The sequence below is a fragment of the Loxodonta africana genome, chromosome 18, assembly GCF_030014295.1.
Source record: "Loxodonta africana isolate mLoxAfr1 chromosome 18, mLoxAfr1.hap2, whole genome shotgun sequence".
Classification (NCBI taxonomy): domain Eukaryota; kingdom Metazoa; phylum Chordata; class Mammalia; order Proboscidea; family Elephantidae; genus Loxodonta; species Loxodonta africana.
Window position 1 is genome coordinate 62428653 of NC_087359.1, and position 23391 is coordinate 62452043.

At 42.3% G+C, this 23391-nt stretch overlaps 1 protein-coding gene across 8 annotated transcripts in view; it reads left to right on the forward strand.

Moving 5' to 3' along the window:
• VPS53 (VPS53 subunit of GARP complex) overlaps positions 1-23391 on the forward strand; it is a 143908-nt gene that overhangs the window by 74328 nt on the left and 46189 nt on the right. For all 8 annotated transcript variants that reach the window (XM_010596477.3, XM_064271508.1, XM_023556245.2 and 5 more), the window contains 3 exons: positions 5560-5661; positions 12085-12179; positions 21017-21259. In XM_010596477.3, the coding sequence (XP_010594779.1) occupies positions 5560-5661; positions 12085-12179; positions 21017-21259 (440 nt within the window). The remainder of the gene's footprint in view (positions 1-5559; positions 5662-12084; positions 12180-21016; positions 21260-23391) is intronic.

Below are 23391 nucleotides of genomic sequence, written 5' to 3' on the forward strand. Positions count from 1 at the left end.
TGCTAACAAGTATGAGATTTCTTATGGGGATGAAGAAAATGTTCTGGAATTAGTGGTGGTGATCACACGACTTTGTGAATGTGCTAAAAACCACTGTATTGAACACTTTAAAATGGCTAATTAGGTAGTATATGGATTATATCTCAATTTAAAAAATTAAAGGTTCTAGAAAATGCTGTACGAGTTTAGTTATAGATCTTCACTCTTCAAATTAATATCCTATCTATTAAATAAAAGAGTAACACATACTTATTAAACACCTGAACAGAATAAAATATTTTTTTGAAAAGTTTTCTCCTTTCTCAACTACTCCAAATCCCTCTCCCCAGAAATGTCCACTGTTTAATATTTGGTGTATATTCTTTAGACCCTCTTAGAAGCATGCACTGGCGCAGTGGTTAAGCGCTCAGCTGCTAATCGAAAGGTAAGCAGTGCAAACCCACCAGCTGTTCCATGGGAGAAAGATGTGGCGGTCTGCTTCTGTAAAGATTTACAGCCTTGGAAACCCTATGGGGCAGCTCTGCTCTGTCCTAGAGGGTCGCTATGCGTCAGAATCAACTTGGCGGCAGTGGGTTTTTAGGAGCGTGTGTACACAGGCACACACGAGTTTTTTGTTTTGTTTACCGAAAATAGAAACTGTTTTCGTGTTTCTGCAGAGGATTGTCTTACTGACCAGCATTTATTCACAAATGTTTTCCAAGCTCCCTCTTTGTCTAGGGCATCGCTAGGCCTTGGGGAAGAGGCAAAATTGAATCAGACAGGTGCTTATGGTCTAGTAGGAGAAAAAGACCTATCCATAATTATCATAATATGAGATACAGACATGGTAGCACCAGGAGAGTGATCCTGGGAAAATTAAACACCCAGGTGTGCAGAGCCTGGTGTTTCAACCTTGGTTAGCAGCTAAAGCCGTCAGGCCAGCTCTTTAAGGACAAATCAGGAATTGGGCAGGAGTAGGATATTTACAGACTAAGAAATGCAGGCATTAGGAACTTTTATCTTGTAACTGAAAGCTTTCTGCTCCAGGGAAAGGAAGATTAGTCTTAAATTTCAGGGTTCCTTCTTTGATGATTTGAAATATCCTGCTAGGGCTCAGAAAGGGACTTATGCAGGCAGACCCAGATACGGGCATGCTGCTGACTAAAGCCAGGCTCTCTGTCTTTAGCAAATTAGACAGTCTGGCTGCCCCGTGGCCCTTAGGATCGTGGAGGTGTTGAGAATGTCCTCTGATTCAATCAGTAGGAATTAACTTGCTATGTGAAGGACTTTACCTTTCTGTATGGATTTGACATCAGCTGTCATCATTGCAAAAAGAATGAGTTCTTTTAAAATTGGAAGGCTGTTCATTACTTTGGCAGATTTTTTGTTTCATTTAGCTGCCTCGGAGCTCATGGAATATGTCATTTAAGCTATTTAAAATCTAAACTCAAACTTGGGACTCTGAATGGTCTACAACAGCTGCAAAGCAGGAAGGAGCAGTGTGCTCTGGTTGACTCATACAACAGGGCTTTTGCACGGGAGATAGAATTGTGCCAGGGATCGCTTTCTGCAAAAAAGTGTTCTTTCATTACAGGAAGTAAATTGGAGCAGTAACGTCACCCTCTAAATGGCATGAGTCTATACCTGCACTATAGGGTTTTTGTCATGTAACATTTGCTAACAGACAGGTGGTGTGTGCAGTACTTTGAGGGCTTTGCTGTCGACTCAGGGAGAAGGGTGGAGCTCAGTGCATCTTTGCACTTGTAATTTGGTTGGCCCATTGCTTCCATTTCCTGGAAAGATCTCAAAGAGACAACATAGTAGGGTTAGATCTCACTTGTGGTAGTTAAAAGGAATTCTTCTCACAAGACTTCTTAGCCCTGTGCTCCCATGTCTTTCCCTACGGAGAGTTGCTTCCTAAACAGAGGCACCACAGCAATTCTGCCTTATTTAGTTGCCCACCCCTTTAAATACTAACAACACAAGCTTCCACTTACTGAACTTCTTCCCATGTGTTGAGCTGCTTTGTAGACCTATCTCATGCTTTATGTGCATTATCTCATTAATCCTTACAACTGCTCATTGGCAGGCATTAATATCCCTTCACGTTGCAGATGAGAGAACTGCAGGTTGGAGAAGGTAAGCAGGATTTCCACACGATGGCAGACTTTGGACTCAGACCTGGGTTTGTCAAATCCAAAGCCTGGGCTCTCCCACTCTACTAGGGTACTCCTTGTCAGGTAATGACAGCACAAGCCACACAGTTGCTCAAGCCCCAAACTGAGTGGTCCTTGACTCCTTTACCCTTCGCTTCTGCTCTCTCAGCGCTCTCTTCTAACCGTGTCCCAAGTCTAGCTGCTTTGTCTCCATGGTACCATCTCAGTCTAGGCCACCTCCAGCCCTTGCCTGGAACACTGAAGCTGCCTCTTCAGATGGTCTTCTTACTTCCATTAGAGTCTATTCTCCCCACTTCAGTGGAATGCTATTTTAAAGATCTAAATTAGATCATATCACTTCCCTGTTTAAAACCCACAGTGACTACCCAGTTGCAGTTAGAATAAAATCTAATCTTTAACATGGCCCAGTGATTGGTCACCTGGTACTTCTCTTACCTTATGTCCCCTGTCTGTGTGGCAGCCAGAGGGCTTGTCCCTCAAGCCCACCAAGCTTGTTCCAGCCTTTGCACTGGGTCCCCTGCTGAGAGTACTGTTCCCCTGATCTTCTCCCGACTGGCTCCTTCTCATTCAGGGCTTTGCTCAGATATCGCCTCCTCAGAGAGCCCTTCTCTCATCACCCCATAAAGAAACACTTCCTCATCCTTTCCCCAGCCTATCCCAGTTCCTAAATTTATTTTCTTCACAGTGCTTTCCTTATCCGCCTTATTGAGTGTTATATCCCTAGTGCCAGAAGAGTGCTTAGAGCAGGGCAGATGCTCAGGACATAATTGTTGAATGAATGGCAAACATCTCCTATTCCTTTGCCTAGAAAGTTCTGGTTCCTCCCCACCCCACTCCTCCTGCTGCCCTTCACATATTTAACTCCAGGGTATCCTTCAGGTCTGACTCAAACATCACTTCCTTAGGGAAGTTTTCTGTGACCCCCTGTTGTATGCTTTCTACTTTTCCTTCATAACCCTTATCACGTATTTGTGTGGTTATTTGATTAAAGTCTGCCACCCCCACCAGACTGTCATCTCCATGAGGACAGAGGGTGGTTTGTTCACTGCTTTACTCCCAAAAAAAAAAAAATTTTTTTTTTTTTTTTTTACTCCCAGTGCCCAGCACATCCATTTGTCAAGTAGATGGATGGACAGAGGAGTCCATCACTGTGCTTCTCACAGCTTGGGCCACACTTGGAAATTATGTGCCCCAAATGAGCAAGCAAGGAGTTACCTTAGTATTCATGATGCCCCCTCAGTAATTCCATCAGCATGTTAGTAAAGATAGACTGTGGAAATAGAGAAAGCCTTGGGAATCTTCTGGCCCAGCACAGGTAGCCCCACTTCTGCCGCCTCTAATGTTGCTTCATTGCTGCCTTTTCTGTTTCACTTCTTGCCACTTAAACGCACTCATTTGACACTTCCCACCAGTGAGAGTACAGTCCAGGAACTCCCTTAGCCCACTTTACTAACCTTGCTTTCATCATGGTTTCAAAAAAATATATTTCCTGAGCATATTCAATAGCCTTCCCCCATTGATCTTCTATAACAGCTAAATCATGAAATCTGATCGAATAAACAAGAACTGAGATGACATGAATGATATTTTCACCTTCAGGCCTTCACAGAGTTTTCCATCTTCCTGAAACCTTGTTGTCTACACCAACCCCAATCTGGCTAAAACTCTCACTTATCCTTCAGGCCCCGAATTAGAGAAGTCCCTTCTTCTGGGATGCCTTCCCTGCCACATGCTCCCATCCCATTCTGTATGTCCCTTACCCAGGTACTTATTAAAATATTACAGTTGCACATTTATTTGTCTTCTCCCCACTGGACTCCCTGATGGCAGGGACTGTGTCTGTCTGGTTCCTTATCCTGTCTCTGGTGCCTGACATGTAATAGGTGCTCAGAAACTAAATGAATTAAAATGCCAGATGGGCTTGAATTCAACAAGAAACTATAAAGTTACTATTACGTATTCTGGATTATCAATAGAAGTCCCTTCCCAAGTAAGTCCCATTGCAGCAACCACAGGAAAATCTTGAGAAAAGTCACCTCCTAGTCCTGACTATGACCACTATTTCAGAATACGCCACTGAGTAGGACCACAGGCTAGTGGGAAAGCTGAGGCAGGAGACATGGGTTTTAGCTCCAACTTTGCTGCGTTAGCCAAATAACCTAACTTCTCTGAGCCACAGCAGCCTCATCTGCTGAATGAAGAAATAGTCACAGGGCTCTTTGAGGGATCAAATATGATGAAGTGTGTAAAATGTGAGAAGCAGCACAGGATACATAAAAAGGGGCATCGGTCATGTGCCCTTTCTATCAGTGCAACAACAGAATTGAGGCAGCTCTTTGGAAGTTTTCACACATTTGATCTAGAGATGTTGTTTATGCCTGGGAGCCGAGAGTTTTACCTGAAAGGAAACTAAGTGGATATGCAGGATAAAAGGGATTGGTTGGTGCTGGGGATGAGGGGAAGGAGCAAGGAATGGCTCTCTGGAGAAAAGAAAGCCAGGTGGAGGGGAGTTTTTAAATGTATTTATGACAGTTTAGCATATACTAGTGGAGCAACTTGAACTAATCCCTGCACCAGGAGGGACAGCAGATGGCCTGTAGTGTGAATGCCTCTGCTAAGTGCCAGGACATCAGCTGAAGGCATTAACAAACAAACAAAAAACTGAACTAAATACACAGAAAACAAAAAACACACATTTAGGTTTTAAGACTATTCTGCTTACATTCATTTAAACCACTTAATTCTTGGCCAGAATACTTGGATGCTATGATACAGGTATAGCCTCAGTGTATGAAGAAAGCCTTGCGATCACTGCGTCACTGCATTAGCTTAAGGTGATCGTTAGTAGGACAATGATTTTGCATTGAGAAACCCCAGTGAGAAACAATACGGTCTCATAACCAAGCAAGCATTTCAAATTGAGACACTTTGAAAGTCTGGCTTCTTTATCTCATTGGGGGGGCGGGGGGGGAAGCCCTATAAACTTAAAACTATTTTTAGAAAGCAATATTTCTTTGAAAGCAATGTTTCTAACCTCTAGTTATCTTTTTAAAGATTGTCGGCATTTTAGGGAGAGGGGATTAGTGAGAAAGAGAACCCACCAAGCCTAAGCGTCAACAAACAAATTTTAAAAGTTGCTAATTAGTTGATAACATCGGATTCCTGATCACGGGCTCAGTGGTGGATTTGGGGATCAGGCTGTTGAGCTCTGTGATTCTGAATCTCCTGGTAGTTCACAGATGTGGAAAGCAAGTCCATTACGTCAAGTCAGTTAACTGAAGTTAAAAGCTTTGTTGAAAATGACTCAGTGATAGAAACAGGATTTGAATTGTTGAGCTAAATGTTTTCCATCCATTGCTAAGGCTCCCAGGGTTGATGATAACATCTCACATCTTCTTAACAGAAGAAACTTGAGTCCCCACCCCCATCCACCAATCCCTTCCTGGAAGATGAACCAGCACCAGAAATGGAGGAATTGGCCATGGAGAAAGGCGATTTAGACCAAGTAAGTCTGGTTTGCATTACCACGTGTAACCTACCTGATGTTTGTTTCAGAAAATGGGTCAGCATTCTCCAGATATAATCCTTTGGACATTGACCACATTCAGACATTACAACTTTGGTGGTCTTTTTTAGAATGGCTTTTTCTGAAAGTGCATTTAGAAAACTGAATGAGACAACAGTTCTCTTGCCCCACCTCTCTGCTCCTGAAGAGCCTAACCACCGGATTTAGCCACATACAAGGTTCATTAGCCCACCTGGTGGTGCCCTCAGAGTTCTGCTCTGCCTCATTCATCACCCCCTGAACCTGCCAGTTTAGCTTTCGGTTGCACTCTCATCTGGGATGGTGATGAGGGGAAAGGCTGAAAGATCCCCAGTGAAGTTAGCAGCACAGCACACTCAGAGAGGCCTCCACTCAGTTATAAGCTGATCACTTTGGGTCTGGAAGCCATTGGGCAGGTCTGGAAATACCAAGGTGACCAATGGCATATCTGGAGAGTTCCTTTTCAGAGCACACTAGCACTTTAATTTCCTTCTGATTTTTCTGTCCAGCTCTAAATTTCCTCTCCCTTCATCCTATAGATGGTGTTTTTGTTTCACTGCCATTTTATGATGAGGGAGGTTAGAGTAATAAATCAGAACTTTTCCTTCTGGATTAGTGATCCTTCTTTTTAATTTTCTACACTCAGATGCTGGAGGATTCTTTTATGGTATTGTTTGCTCCAGACACAACTGAAAAGGAGGCTGGCTGGAAGACCAGCTCTGGGAAACCCACAGTCACACACTTTGCAGCTAGCCCTGTGGTCCTTGCACAGTGGGTTAGGTGTGCAATCCTGGAAGGGCTGTGAGGGCAGAATTCCCAGGAGCAGTTCTGAAGTGATACAGTGAAATGTGTCTGGTTCACTGATTAAATAGTTGTGATAATATGGGTAGCTCACATTTTTTACGGGTGCCAGCACATACTATTAAGTTGTTTAAAAAAAAACCTCCTCAGAAACCCCAGAGGTGGGAAAGGCAAGTGGTACCTATGTGTACCAGCAGAGGTAAAAGGGTTAAAAATCTTTTACATACCTTATTTCGTTTTCATAATGTCTACCTCTCATTTTATAGGTAAGAAACTGCAGCTGAGAGAGGTGAAGTAATTTACCCAGGGTTGCCCAGTTTGTAAATGGAGGAGCTAGGACTGGAAGCCAGGTGTAGAAGTCAGAGACTAGAATTCCTTTCCCATTGCTTGTTCTCATTACATCTTGATGTCTCACTAAAGAGTGGAGGATATAGAAATGAATCCCATGAATAAGACTGAATGAACAAAAGTGAAGGGCTATCTTGAAGCTGTATCCTGGAGATCTGTAGGATTTCACGTCATTGGTTTAAAGCTATCACGTTATTGGCTAGCACAGAGAAAACAAAAGATTTCTTCTAACTACAGAAATGCATCCCTCACATTTTGGGAGGGAAGATTGGGATGGCGGGGTTGGGGGGTGGTCTGGTGGTCCAGCTCATTCCTTTGGTCTGTCCTCTACGCATACGTGCACCCTCTGAGTGTGCTTTGTGTGGTAGTGTCATTTGCAGGGCCCTCATGCCTCCCTATTGCTAGTGGCTGCCATTGCCACGTCTACAGTTGTGCATTTGAACACTCAGGTGCTTTTAGTGCTGTCACAAAAAATGACCCCTTTCACGAGTCCTCCTGGATGTTATTAAACTGGATTATAATGGAGAGCTCCCCTTTACCATAGTTTGGCCAGAGAGAATAGGATTTTCCTTTCTCACAGAACTTTTTGCTCATCCGGGAGGCTTGAGGGTACTTTTGTAAGGACTGAGACCTGCTCATTCTAAGCACACAGAACACTGACGTCCCGCTGATGGATGCGGTAAAGCTGAGTTGAGTGGTGGGGAAAATGCTGGACTCTGTTCTGCTGTTAACTGACCATGTGACCTTGGAGAGGCTATTCACTCTCTCTAGACTTCCCTCGTTTCTTCATATGTAAACCGGGACTAATGGTTTTCAAACTGTATTCCTTGGTGCCCCTTCAAATGTCACTATGGGGAGTTAGGAGGAGGCCACGGGCCTGGGTCCCTTCAAACAGCTGCGCCCTTTTGAGTACTTTATATAGAGGACTTTTAGGTAAAGTTTCTTTTGAACCAGGGGTTTCAGGTTTGTTTTTAAAAAAGAAGACTAAAAACCCCTGGACTAGATGATCCATCCACAAGTTCCATGGGCTGTTACTCATAAGTAATAAAACTTGCACACCAGTGACTAATCCCTCCTCACATGCCATCCCTGGCCTCCCACGGCCTCACCAGCGCTTGTGGCTGATTAGGTGGCAGCTCCAGGATCTCCCTCTTCCCAGCAGCTTAATGGCTTCTGGTTGGGAGTAGGAGCCCTGAGAGGTTCCGGGAGGGACTCCTCAGGATGCTAGTGGTGATCCCAGCCAGAGGTGGTCAAGGCACTTGCCCCTGGGTCATCCAACCCATTGCAATCAATGTGCAAGGTAAAAGTTGCCCGCTATTGCAGTATAGGGCTGGCTAGTGAGAAGAGAGAATGAATTTGAAAAGAGGTATTTAGCTGGTGAGAGGGCTTGGACAGTTTCCAAGACATTCCCAGTGATGAAAAATGGCATCTGAAAGGGGAATGAGGGTGCTCAAAGTATAAAGCAAAGACAGAGAAGACATAAAGAATCTGTGGTTTAAAAATGTACCCTCCTGGTGATCCGAGCACTTAGATTTAATCTGTTTACATTGGATAGTAATAAAAGGAAATGGGACCAGCTGCAGACCTCCTTACTGTGACAAGAGTAACCTTTTATTATTCCATCAAACTCCGGGAGGAAATAGCTTAACCATCTGCAGCTTTTGGCCAGAATTCACACACTCAGAACTCCAGGCCGAATGCTACTGCTAAATGACTTAAAAAAAAAAAAAAATTTTTTTTTTTTTAATTCTTTAAGCTGAGAAGCAACACTTTGGGGAGCTGGCCTGTGCGAGGGGAGACACCAGATTGAGCTAAAATTCTAGCACCTATTATCTGAACATGAGCACATTCATAAAGCAGCTTTAGGCAGCAGGCGGTCCTGTGGAGGAAAAAAGTAAGAAAAAAAGAAACTTCAGGAAACCCCTCTTGCTTCTAATTTACCTAAAAGTGCCACAAGGGGCCCTAGGAGCTGTGGTGACAAGATCCAGTGGTCTCTCCTCACTGCAGCAGAGAGGATGTTGGCAGGCAGAGAAGAGGCAGGGCAGAATGGAGTCAGTCTCTGAACGCCAGATTCGGGGTATTCTGGGACCTCATCATGCCCAGGACCTGTGGAAGGCTGATGAAGATGAGTTAGTTGGAATATCACATGCCCATTTTTTTAATCACTTAGAATTTTTATTTTATACTTATTGAATGAGCCCATCAGACTTAGACATAGATTTTTATCGTATATCACTTTTGTACACATATAAAAAGGAAAACATAAGTAAAGATATCCGTAAAACTTCCCATTCAGAGTCCAACTCTTCTATACCACTTTTCTTTAACTTTGTATTGTGAAACAATTATAGACTCACAGAAAGTAACAAAAATAGTACAGAGAGGTCCTGTGTCCCCATCTCCCAGCATCCCCCAAGGTGACATCCAGCATAACTACAGCGCATTATCAATACCAGGAAATTGACGCAAACTGCTTTTTTACTCAGGCATGGATATCTGTGTTCCTCCACACAGTATCCCTTCTGTGCATAGCTGTTGGGCAGGCAACGTTTCTTAAGAGTGCTCCACAACTATCTCGGGGATTTTCTGCCAGGCCGAGGGCACTAACTCCCCAAGTGTTTTGTTGTTTTCTACTCCTTTTTCTAAAGTACTTTCAAACTTAGGGAAAATTTGTAGCAATATTGCAAGGAACTCCCAAATACCTTTCACCTGAACTCACCATTTGTTAATATTTTGCTACATTTAAGTTCATCATTCCCGCCCCACTCCTTCTCTCTCCTCCTCTATCTCTGTCTCAGAATGATTTGTACGTTGCAGGCATCGGGCCTTTTTTCGTAACTATTTCGGGATGTATTTTCTGAGAAGAACATTCACTTATATTACCACAGTGTACTCATCAAAATCAGGAACATTAGCAGTGATACAATACTACCATCCAATCTATAGACCTTACTTAAATTCCATCATATAGCCATTTTAAAGTGATAAAACACATTGTCAGGAGTTGGGAAAGTGTACCTAAATTAGTAACTAAATAAAACAAACAAACCCAAACTCATTGCCATCGAGTTGATTCTGATTTATAGGACAGAGTGGAACTGCCACCACAGGGTTTCCAGGGAGCAGCTGGTGGATTCAAACTGCTAACCTTTTGGTTCGCAGCCAGAGTTCTTAACCACTGCACTACCAGGGCTCCAAGAAATAAAGCTTCATTCAAAATACGCATGTTGATTTAAGACATCACAACATTGTATATTATGTAAACTCTCATAATTATTAGAAGTTATCCTACAGAAGTGTGACCACTTTTCTTAAAGAGAAAAATTTTTTAAAGAGAAAGCATATAATACTTATGATTATTTTTTATGATGTTTATAATTTTAATTAATAAAACAATGTCTGGGTATAGTGGCCATATTTTTCAAATCTAAAATCGAGATATCTAGACATATAGTTAGATAAATTAAATCACATTGGGCTATTCATTTAACAAATCACCTCACTGCAAGCTATAGAATAACAAGAAACAAGTACTAACTTAGAAAATCTAGGACAAATGGGTTGCCAAAACTATTGAGGACCCCCGCTTACAACCATCATATACTCCATTGTGGATCTACTGTGTTAAACTAATGGAAGGCCTTAAAAACTCCCAGGGCATCTGTGACTTAAGTGGAACTTTGGATCCAGCCAATTCAAACTCAGCTGGCTGGTCTTAGAGTCCCTGGGGCTCTCCGTAGTTTCACCCTGAAGCCTGACTCCTGCCATGGCTTCCGGGTGACAAGAGAAAACAGCCCAGATTGTAGTTACAGATATTCTTAGGAAGAACCAGAGTTTCTACAAACCTTGCCAAAAAATTAAGACAGGGAACTCATAGAAGATACAAAAGGGAAGAGAGCTAAGTAAGAAATTGGGTGGCATATGTCTAAGGTTGACATTTAATTTTTTGGTGATCATTACCAGTTTTTGCATGTTTTTAACCCTTACAGTAGTTTATTAAAAAACAACTAGAAAAAAGGTAATTATTACTTCTGCGTGTCATCGGGGGCCTTAGCTTTTGCTGAATTTATTAAAAGATGTGAGTAGTTCATTTCAGGATGTGCGTGTGCGTGCCAGTTTATAACCAGCTGCACTCTGCCCCCAACCCCAGCGAGGTGTCTTTGGCTGACATTTGGTGATGGATAGAATTGAGACTTTTTTAGGAATAGAAAGTAATATGCGAGAAGATTCTTGTTTATTTTTTCGATGTTGAAAAAGAAATTAACTAGCAAAACACTTCTTTCTAGAGGACCTGTAAATCAGCGTTTTCCACGTATCAGTCTGGGGACCGGTGCTGGTCCAGTTTTTCATTAATCGAAGGCAAAATGCCAAAAATAAGAACAATACAATATACACCTATCAGTGTGTATATATTTGGTGTAAGGTTACCAGCTGTTCTTTCTTAATAAGGACTGGCATTATGTTGCTATTTTATCCTTACAGATTTTTTTGGATATAAAAATACTCATTTTTGGAACTTGTGATGAGAATAGAAAGTAGCAAAATAAAAAGCCAGCAACCCTATGTTGGTCCCCCACCCTTCTTTTTCTTAGGCCTACTTGTCAATGAAATCCAAAAGTCTAGGAGCCACTGTAGGAAAGCAATGATGTAATAGAAAGAGTTCTAGTTTAGGGGATGGAAAAGTTAAACCATGTGCCTTTTAACTTATCCATGGCTGTTAGAACCCTCTAATCTTTCATTTCTTTAGGTGTGAAATAGTAGTAATAATGATACCTGCATTAAGGGCCGTCGTGAGGAGTAGATGAGATGTTGTTTGGTATCAAAGTGCTTCACCCATAATAACAGTCAGTAAATGGAGGCTTTCAAAATTAGATTATGTGAAAGCACTTTAGAAATTCTGAAGTGATGTACAAATAACAAGGTGCTGTTATTAGCCAGGATTTAAATTTTTATAACATTAGTCATATGATGAATAGCTTCCAAATTGAAAACGCATGTTTTATCAAAGTAGCGGTAAACCTTTCACCATACCCAGCAAGTCAACGATGCTAACAAAACCAGCCCATTGTTCACAGAATGCAGGGCTTGTTCCCAGCTTGACACTGAGTGCTCTCTTATCTGTAGGTTTCTAGTGAAATTTGAAGGGATGTTTTCTTTGAAACTGCTTGGAAATTTGCAAAAATTGCTAAAGTATAGGGTTTCTTTGTTTATTTATTTATTTATTTATTTTCACAGCCAAAGAAGCTTAAAGCCCCAGACAATCCATTTCATGGCATTGTTTCCAAGTGTTTTGAGCCTCATCTCTACGTGTATATCGAGTCCCAGGACAAGTGAGTGATGAGCATTTTGCTGTTTTCTACCTGCATTTCTCCCACCTCTGGTCATGGTTGGGCCTCAGGAGGGCACAGTTCCTTGCAGGGGTGAAGGAGGGACTTGGCATACCTGTGACCCTCCCCGGAAACCTACTAAGGATATTTTAATGTTATCATTTATTGTGTCTATAAATCACAGACGCCTGAGTTTGTCTCGAATGATGTCCCAAATGGATCCCAACACCCCTTTCCCGTGTGAGTGCTTGTATAGCGTCATACTGTCAGTCTACATGGCTCTACAATGTCAGGCTTCGGAGAGTATAGAAAGCTTAATCCCTAATGTATGTGTTTGCAAGTTTATTTTTTTAACTTTTCATTTTGAAATCATTTAGCTTTACAAAAACAGGACCAAAAATTCTCATATACCTTTTCCTAGAGAATGTTAACATCTCGTGTAACCACAGTTATCAAAATCAGAAAGGTACCATCAATGTCCTTTTTCTGGTCCAGGATCCCATCATGCATATTTTAATCCTGAATGATTCCTCAGTCTTTTCTTTGTCTTTCAAAGACTTTTCACTTTTAAAGACTTCGCTATTTTGTACAATGCACTCAGTGATCATTTGTGATGTTTCTGCCTGATTAAATTCAGTTTATGGATTTTTGGGGGCAAGAATCCCATAGAAGTTCACTTGTGTCCTTCTCAGTGTATCATATAAGGAGACACATCATGTGAATTTGTCCTGTCACTGGTAATACTAGCCAGTTGGCCAGATTTCTCCTCTCACAAGCTACTATTTTTCTCTTTGTAGCGGATAAGTATCTTCTGGGTGGGTACTTTGAGACTATGTAAATATTATGTTTCTCATCATACTTTTGCCCACTCATTTTCCATATCCCTTAATGAATTCTGCCCCAAACCGTTATTACTGTGGTGTCTGCCAAATGTCTATTTTCATCACTATTTCTACATTGATTAACTGGAACTCTACTGTAAGAAAGGACTTTCCCTTCTCCCCTGTTTATTTATTTTTTTGCTTCTGTCTTTACGTCAGCACGGGCTCATGGATTCTTGTTTTATTTGATGGATATGGATTATCATCCATTTAATATCTACGCTTTTCACAAACTCGCCGGCTTCAGAAAACTTCTACAGAGCAGCCCGCTGCAGCCGTTTCTTTACAGCCAGGAGAGTGTGTCCATGTGCTAAGACCCTGTGCTGCTGTGAGGTCGCAGTGGCATAGCAAGAAAACCCCTCCTGGTCCCTGAATCCTTGTCCAGAGCCAGAGACCTGGTAAAGGCCTTTGCATGCTGGAAGGCAGATCTGGAAAGGTTGGGTTTCTGGAGCAGGCCGAGTTGTCTGGCCTAGGCTCCAAGAGATCTCTCAGCCTGAACAGATTTGGAGGGCCAGACAGGGGCTCACAAAGGGAAAATAGCAGCAGCTGTGAGAAGGGTCTTGAGGGGAGTTCTTTGAGAAAGCATTTAGGACTGAAGTTCAGTTCTTTTTTTTTTTTTTTTTTCTGCTGCTGTCATGAGTTAACAATTCTCGTTTCCAAATATGTTTCAGGGGTAAATGGTAAGATTAAAATGTTTCAAATAGAATCACTACATGGGAGAATGTTATTATTCACCTCTCTGATTTCACAGATGGTTTCTACTTTTTTTCTCCCCGATGACAAAAATATTTCACATTAAAATCCCAGAAAGAGAACTTTGAGAAAGAGCTACATTAACAAAAATGCCTCCCTCAAAAAAAGAGAAAAAGGCCTTGACTTTTTTGTCGCATGAAGCCACAGTCCTCGGTAGGTCCTCAGATGTATGTCCAGCAGCCACACAGAAGAGCAGGCGTTACTGTTGCTGTTTAGTCCTTTGAAAGCACTTTGTCTTCTGCATTCAAAGAGTTTCCTCCCCAGGGAGTTAATAAGACACTGTGGAGTGGTGGGAAAAAGGATCAGTTATTTGCCTATTAAAATAACAGGCTTAAAGCAACCCACATGGATGCCTGTTTTCAGACAAAGCCCCTTCTTCTCTTATCAACCACGATTCTTATTTTTAAAAAAGCTTCAAAATGATGACATCCCAGATTTAAAGCACGTGTCTGGAATAACCACATCCTTTCCCCAAACCTACCTGTCTGAAGAGTCACTTTTCTGAATTATTATCATTCTGGTATCCATTCTTTCCACACACAAAGTGTACTCATTGTTCGTGATACTTCGGGCAAAGAGCCAGCCCTCCCCTCCTTAGGGACCTTGCTTTTCTCTGTGAAAAATGAAGCGCTGGCCACTCGTCCTGCTTTTGGCCTCACTAGGGTGTTTCCACAGCACTCGGGAAGTGGCGGGAGCTGCTTGCAGGAGAACTGCGTAGGTTGTGCTGTTATCACTCCAGAATAAGCACCAAAGCTTGAAGTAGAAAACAGTTTAAAAAATCCATTTCCTCATCTGTCAAGGGAGAGAATTGGACAAAATAATACCTATTGCAGTGATCATTAGCCTTTTTTTTGAGTCCCAGATCCCTTTGAGAATCTGATGAAAGCCAAAGAAATACACATATACCTACACACTAGTCTGAGTATGATTCCAGGGGGTTCTAGGAAGCCCTTCCTCTCTTAGATCAAAGGATCCTGAGACTGGGGAAGGAATTCGGGGGAGATGGATTTTGTGCAAATTAATACCTTTGCTGCAGCTCTGACTCAAAAATCTGCAAGGGAGGAAAATCGTAGAACATTCACAGGCTCCCAGATGACACACACCCAATACAGCCTAGAGGAAAGAGCGTGGGCCTGGACGCCAGACAGACCTGGATTTGAATCAGCTCTGCCACTTACTGGCCTAGGATCTCACGCATGTTACTTGAGCCTCTCTGAGTTTGTTTTGTCTTTGCTAAAATGAAGTGAATAATGCCCACCTCACAGGATTTGTGGTGAGGGTGAGATGAGATGACACGTACGTACTCGGCACACAGTAAATAGTACTCAGGAACCAGGTCTGCCTGCCCCGGCATCTCCTTCAGTTCTCTTACGTGGCTGGGTGGCCTTGTCAGCGTTGCCAGCTTTCGGATGAGCCTTGGTTGGTGGCCCACCCTCTCATCTCCCCAGCCTCCTCCGTGCCAGGGAAAGTTCTGGCAACACCTGACCCTGCCAAAAGCCCAAGCAGCAGTAAGAGGACTGCAGAGCCAGTACCCAGGGAGGGGACAGGGAGTGGGGATGTCCTGCAACCGCCTCAGCAAGTTGGGCTCAGTTGTCCTTCCATGCCTGACATGGCTTTCTCAATTTTATGTCCAAGGAGGAGGTTAATAACTCGGTGTTCCTTTTGTCTTTCACAAGCTTGAAATTTTTGAAGAATATGAGCCAGTTACTTTGCATCCACGGTTTGGGTTTGTCTGGTGTTTCCTCATGATTTATGACTTAGGCAGAAGCGATGCTGCATTCTTCTCAGAAATTTGTATCGAAAGGCACGCAATGTCAGCTTGTCGCATGTCTTGTGATGTTGATTTCTGTTGCTTTGGTTTAGATGCATCTGCCAGGGTTTTCTGTTTATTCCTGAGTAATGAGTAAGTGTGGGGAGAAGCTGCCTGTTTGTCAACTTTCTCCTACCCGTTCTACCATCCATTGATAATTCTGGCCTGAATCATTTATTGCTAAGACGGTTTCCAAATGGTGATTTTCTACTTTTACCCTTTTTTTCCCTACATTTGTCAGTTGGCACTCTACCTTAAGAAAAAGCATTCTCTTCTACTTATTTATTTCAGCATGGGGTCATGGATTCAAGCAATCCTATTTCATTCAATGGATTGTAATTACTATCTTTTTTTTTTCTTTTTACTTTATGTTGGAATAAACTTAGACCTAAAGAAAAGTTTCAAAAATAGTACAGAGTTTCCATATTCCCTTCACCTAGCTTCCCCTAATGTTAACATCTGATGTAACCGTAGTACAATGGTCAGAACCGCAGCAAATTAGCATTGGTACAATATTATTTCCTAAACTATGGGCCTTATTTGAATTTCATCAGGTTTTCCACTGCTGTCCTTTTTGTCTTCCAGGATCCAGCATTTTAATTTACGTTAATGCTCAAATTCTCCTTCATTTGTCTAATGGGAGCTCCTTCAAGCTGGCTCTTTATCCTTTCTACATCCCCCTATCATCCTTTGAGCACTTCCTTCCTTTTTAGCACAACAAAATATACCAGGCTTCTCTTGTACTTTCCTACTTCAAGCCTGGAGTCATCCATTTTTCCAGGGAGCCCTTGTTCAGTTTGATGGAGAATGATATTTAGAAACCAAATTCTGGGCGTTAGGTATGCCCCTTGCTACTCGAGCATCAGTGCTTCTGTGTCCTCTCAGCTGAAATGTATGTATGTCTATACATTCATATGTATACATATATACTCATATCTATACCTATTTTCGTATCTATTTATATATTATTAAAACCCATGAGTTTATACTGATACCTCAAATTCTAATCCCTTGATTTGTAAACTTTCATTTAAAGCACAATAAAAAGTATAAAAAAAAAAAATACTAATCCAACACCACAGAGTTTATTCTAGGCCCCCATGCCCCCCCCTTCCATGTTTGTAACTCCCTTCTGTAACAGTGAGAAACTTGAATCCCATTATCCTCAATATGTTTATTTACCTGTTTGCTTCATTTACCTGCATGTAACCAATCTCCCCTTTGTGCTGGAGCCAAACCTCCGCTCTCTGATCCCACTGGGCACGCTAGAGCCAAATCCTTGGCTCCAGCCAAAGGGAAGGGGAAGAGGTGCAAATTAGTTTGAGTACCCTCAGCAAACAAGTCCTGCAACCTTCTGGAAATTGTAAGCTGCTTTGTGCATGTTCACTTCCCTTGTCAACTTTTTCTGACTTCCACCTTTCTCTCCCAGTGCCATCATTTCTTTCCTTTTCAACTAGAATATTGTTTTTATGAATGCTGACTGTAAATCCACCAGGAGAAACTGTCTTGGCCAACTCAGATACAGTGCCCGCCCATACACGGATAAGCTTGGTTTGCAATGTGACTTTTTATCTTTTTCCACCCCTTGTTTTAATCTTTCCTTCTGCTGATCCTGCTCTGCAGTAGTCTTTTCTCCCAGGACATTTTATTTATCAGTGGAACTTCCAACAGTCTTTCACGTGATGCCCTAAAATGCTTATACAATCCTTGGGCTCAAAGCTGAAGCTGCAGGGAAGAGGGTTAAAGAAACCACCTCTATCTATGACATGTTTCTCTATGCTGGAGAGAAAATGAGTAAGAGCGGTAATCATAATGTTTCAAATTAAAGCATGCTATAGAGGATGGAGCTTGGGCTTTGGAATCAGATAGATTCAAGTTTAAATTCAAGTCCAGTATATTCTGTGGCCTTGAGCAAGTTATTTTCATTTTTTCTCAGCTTCAGTTTCTTTATCTATAAAATAGGGATAGTGATGTCTTCTGCTCAGGGCTAGTGTGAGGATTAAGTGAGATTGTATTTATAATGCCCCCATCACAGTGCCTGGTTTATAGGCGTATTAGCCTACTGGGAGAAATACACCAAAAATAAAAAATGAAAAAAGATTTTGGTACACAGTGTTGAGGGATAAAGGGATGAATGGTTCTCTGTGGAAGTACAGATGAATGTTTCAATCAAACTAAGGGTCAAACTTTTCTCATTTTGAATCTTCCACTTCAGCCAAGCCCCTCTTTTCCTTGCCATCCCGTCTTCCTCACACACATACACCGTGCTCACTTCCGACTCCGTACCTTCATTCCCTCTCCTGAATCAGCTGTGAAACTTTCTCTCTAGCTTCTTCTGTTATTTCCTTCTCTAAACCAGATTGTCGTATTGCTTGTACTGCAAAATTAGCATTTTGTTGCTGTCTTAGAATCTAAAGATTATTATAAGCAGATAGACCCTATCTGCACAACTAGGTCAAAAGCTTCTAATGGGCAGTTTTAACACCCACAGCACCTAGATCAGGACCTGACCTTCTATAAACTTTTACTCGATTACAGTTGCCTTAAGGTACAAAAGGTACCTCCTTGTGATTCCAGTTAGTGGGTCATCATACCACACATCTCCTTCTCCAGTAGTCCTACAAGAAGGTTTCACCAAAATTCAGGGTAGCATTTGGTACCTGGTGGAGATGATCACCTTTGCTTCTTTTAGAGCTGGACTCATTTGTATCTTATACTTAAATCCCAGAGCCTTGCATGTAGTAAGTGCTCAGTCAATATTTCATTGGATCAAGTCATCTATTCAAAAAGGAATGCACCTTACCCATTTCCAGTGGGGAAATTTTTACTCTCCTACGGTGTGAAACGTTGATCTTCATTTTCTCACCTGTTATAAGGCATAGAAGCATCCTGTAAAGAGTGGAAGGCGGCAGGGAGGGGAAGGTGACCCTGACTGGTTAATTTCTTATCTGCGCAGGAGAACAATATCCAAAGTAATCTGGTAGACATTTTCCAAAACATGGAGGATCTTCGGAGTTTTCTTTTTTAAAGTCAAGATTTTCTTTATGTTCTATGATCATAACTAATTTATCACCTTACTCATTGAGTTGGGTCTGAAATAGGAAGTCAGTGAGTAAGTATCTTGACTCTGGCTTCTAGGGGAATAGATGAGTGATTAAAGTAAAAACACTTCAGAGTTCTGGCCTCTGTTTTAGTTGGCACTATAGATTTCGAGGATAGAATCTCTCATACAGGAGACTCAAGTGGAATCTTTTGCCTTCTGTTACATGCTGTCCTCCACCATGCCAGCCACTGCCCCATCTTCCCCCTTCCACTCCTCCATCTCCATCCCCTGGGAGTGGAATGTGGAGGTTGATCAGCTGAGTATGTGTTGAGGTTAGCCTCACACCTAAGCATGAGGGGTGGGCCTGAGGGGAGCAGAAGTAGCATAAATATTATCTCTACTCTCAACTTACGGTAACATACATGGAACGGAAAAGAAGATTCTGCTACTGCAGCTTTCACCTTTTGTACCAACTTCAGTTTATTAGAGGTGACTGACTGGAGTCCTGTCTCAAAAAGAATTCCAAAATCACACCAAAAAACCCACTGCCATCAAGTCGATTCCGACTCATAGTGACACCAAAGATCAGTGAAAAAGAGCGCCATTGTTTAGTATTGCCTGCCCAGAATGGGAGAATGTCGGCAGGTTTCTTGAATATTTGACATTTACGCTGCGTAGGAAAGTGCTAAAGTTTGAGGTGTCAGTGTGTTAGATGATCAAAGGTCACAGCGAGAGAGAGGATTGGTGTGAGTAGGAGTTATTCAGGTGAAACCCGAGCTGAGCTGAGCTTGAGGATGAGCGGAGAGGTGGAGGGAGAACATCTTGGTGGGGTGGGGGGACACAGGCAGGGGATAGATGGACAGATGGAGTTGAGAGCTGAGCCTGGTTGGAGCCTAGGATCACTGGAGGAGAGGTGGGAGAGCAAAGGAAAAGGTGAGGGGGACAAGGAGGTGAAGAGGGAGCGTGGTGGCCAGGAAGCTCCCCAAGATCAGTTAATGAATTCCTTCCTGCTTCCTGTCTCTTGACGCAGACAAAGCACCTAGAGCAGGCCTGCAGTTCTGAGGGCAGAGTTGCCACATCTGGACACAATCAACCTTCAATAACAAAAGCTCTCAAGTAAAATGTCAATTTACTCCTCATCCTGCTAATTGATGCTGTGTGTGGTTCTTGTCTTTTTTCTTCCTGACTGTTATATAAATACATTTTAAAAGCACAGCTGGATTCCTGGAGCCTTAGACAGCAACCTCAAAAGACGCAGAATGTTAAGAGCGGTAGGGACCCCTCCCACTTTTCATACAGCTTAACTGTTCAGACAACAAGTAATACAGCCCTGCTAGATCCCAACTAGCGATGACTCAGTGTGGCCGAGGTAAATTCCATGGTGTTTGAAGGGGAAGTGGGAGGAAAATTACAGCCATCATCACCACTGTGAACTGGGGCAAGCCGGGAGCTGCTCACACCCTCTTTTCCCGAGATTTTTTACACTTTTGAAGAAACTAAGAAAAAACTCCATTACAGGAGAAGGAAAGTGTTGGACTATTTCTCTACAGTTTCTCCTTATCTAGGCATCTATCTGGTGGACAAATTTAGGTTCATGATGTCTGAATATGTGCTGACATCATAACCTTTTTGTGTTTTGGGGAGTAGTATTGTCCAGTGGTGAAGAGCATGGGGTTTCGATCCAGGCTGCTTGGTTTTGAATCCCAGGTCTCCCACTTTCTTACTGTATGACCTTGGGCAAGGTGCTTAGCTTTTCTGGACCTTGCTTTTTGCAAATGAGGATAATAATAGAACTTACTTCATAAAGGTCTCGTGAAGATCAAATGAAGTTCGATGAGATGATGCTTATGAAGCATTGACACATTGCCTGGTACATCATAAGTGTTCAGAAAATGATCAGATGTTATTAGGGTTTTCGTTTGTGGCAAAGGAAAATGGTACTAAAGTGGTGACAGGATCAATGTGCTTACTTAAACGGTGGATTCTAGCCTCAGCTCTGCCGCTAAATTGCAGGACAGACTTTCTAGGCCTTAATTTTCTCGTGTATTAAAGGGCCAGTAATACCCTGTCTCACTAATACCCTGTTTCACTACCTCACAGGGGCCTGAGGTCCAATATGATTGTGTCATGCTTTGAAATATATGAAACAGCACACAAACGCCAAGTTTTATTGCCGTTATTGTGAGATGGGTGGTGGTGGGTAATGATAATGCTGATAACAGGGGATCCAATTTTAAATTTAAAAAACACTGGAAATGATTACTCTTGGCAGTAATTTGTGCACACTGCAGACAAGCACATTTGCTTTGTCTTTCTTGAAGTAAAATAGCATTTTATGTTTTCTTCCTCCTAGAAACCTTGGTGAGCTGATAGATCGGTTTGTGGCTGATTTCAAAGCCCAGGGGCTCCCGAAGCCCAACACTGATGAAGGGGGGGCCGTGCTCCCCAGCTGTGCTGACCTCTTCGTGTACTACAAGAAGTGCATGGTGCAGTGCTCTCAGCTCAGCACCGGGGAGCCCATGATTGCGCTGACCACCATTTTCCAGAAGTACCTCCGGGAATATGCCTGGAAAATCCTCTCTGGCAACCTGCCCAAGTGAGTCCTGTGTTTCATGGTCTGAGCAGTGAAGTGAAATTCTAAATAGACCTAAATATGGCAATCTTTAAGGAAATCCACCATGAAGTGTTTACTGAACCGCTGAGAGTATCAAGGAGGAGAATACCCTGATTGAGTTCCCAAGAGTCTGAAACTATTCCCTCTCTAATGGGATTCCACAGCCGATCAGGACCATTAGAGGAAATGCCCACGCTGGCTGCCAGTGCAGGCCAAATCTTACTACAGGGGCTCAAGGAAGTTGGTCCCATTATATATGTATTTAATTTATGTGGATTCAACTCTAAGTACTTGGCAAAATAAAAAAAGTAGGGGCTGATGGAAATAACTATTAACTAGCATGGACCATTTCCTTCAAGCCCCATTCAATGAGAGTATGCCCTGGCGCGCTAGCTAGGTGGGAGGCCTGAAGATGCTCTTCCCTCAGTCTGCTTAGGTTCCGAAGTCTCTGTGAGGGTGTGTGCATCTTGCTATGCTGGGAGGTTCTGTGTTGAAAGATGCGGTGGGGTTTCGGGAGGTGGGGTGCACAGCACAGCTCCTGATTATAGTGAATACTGTGTTATTCTGGGGCATTAGAGTATTGTTACATCAATTATTACTCAAAATAAGTGGATTATATGACTGGTGTTTTAAAGACATTTTGGTTATATAGCAATTTTTGATTGTAATAGAATATGATCTAATGTAATATTTCCTAATTTAGTGTTTACAGATCATCGCTATGCCCAAATTCAACAAGTCTGGAATTCATTTCTTTCATTGTCACTAAAATGTGTCACATATGAAAGTTTCATATTGTTTGGAAGGAAAGAAAATAAAATCCCTATGCTCTGCAAGGGATTTGAAGTGACAGATATGTTTTGCTAATGAGAACTTCTTGAAATATAATAAAATTTGTTTAAAAAAATTTAATAACCTTTGTTCTGCTTATCAGAATAATACAAGCTCATTATAGCTTAGAAAACACAGAGAAGCCCAAAGAAGAAAAAAAAAATCACCTGTAATCGCACCACCCGGAGATAACTTCTTTACCCGTTTGGTATATACTGTTCATGCTTTACTTATATATGTAATATGTGTGACCTGTGTGCGTCTGTTTAACAGGATTGGGACTATACTGCTCATAGCTTTTTACCCTGCTGCTTTCACTTAGCATCATCCCTTGAGCATTTTCCTATGTATATTAGTTAGTGTCCCAGCAGGAAGTAAATGGCATACTCAGCTGGGATTTTGTTAGTAAAGAGATTATTCACAAAACTGTGGGCAGGGTGGAAGGAACCATCATCGGAGGGTTCTGAAGCATCCGTATACTAGCGGGTAATTGTTACTACCTTAGAGCTCAGTTGAGAGCTGGGGTTATGGAAGGGGGGCTGTCCAACAGAAACTGTAGTCACAGAAGGGCACAGTCCCTGCCAGGACAGTACTGAATCTAAGTAATAACTGCGTATTACTTAGATTTCTCTCTCCTCTACCTCCCTGACTTCCTCCAGAGTCTCCCACTAGTCAAATCAACAGGAAGCCAGAGGGCAAGGGAGCCTGGTGACAAGTCTGTAGAAGTCTGCCTCCCGATCCATAGAGGAGGGAAGAAAAGAGCAGAGAAGGATCTGGAGGGCAGTCAGCGTTAGTGTCAATAACCTCAACTTCTAATATTGCCTTGATAATCCAACATACAGAAGAACCTCAGCTTACTTAATCATTCTCTTAAAATTGGCCATTTAGGTTAGGTCCTTTTTTTAGTATTTTAAATAACACTCAGATAAACATCCTTGACCAAAAGTAGAAGTACCGAGTCAAAGACTGTGAACACTTTTTAAAGCTTTAGAAACATACTGCCAGAATGCCCTCTGGAAAGGCTGTGTACTATTTAATACCCCTAAGTACAGTGTAGGAGCCCTGGTGCCACAGTGGTTAAATGTTTGACTGCTAACCAAGAGGTCAGCAGTTCCAGCCCACCAGCCGCTCCACAGGAGAAAGATGTGGCAATTTGCTTCGGTAAGGTTCGCAGTCTTGGAAGCCCTATGGGGTAGTCTGCTGTGTCCTGTGGGGTCACTGTGAGGCCAAATCAACTCCACAGGACACAAGAACAACAAAGTATCATGTAAGAGAGTTCCAGT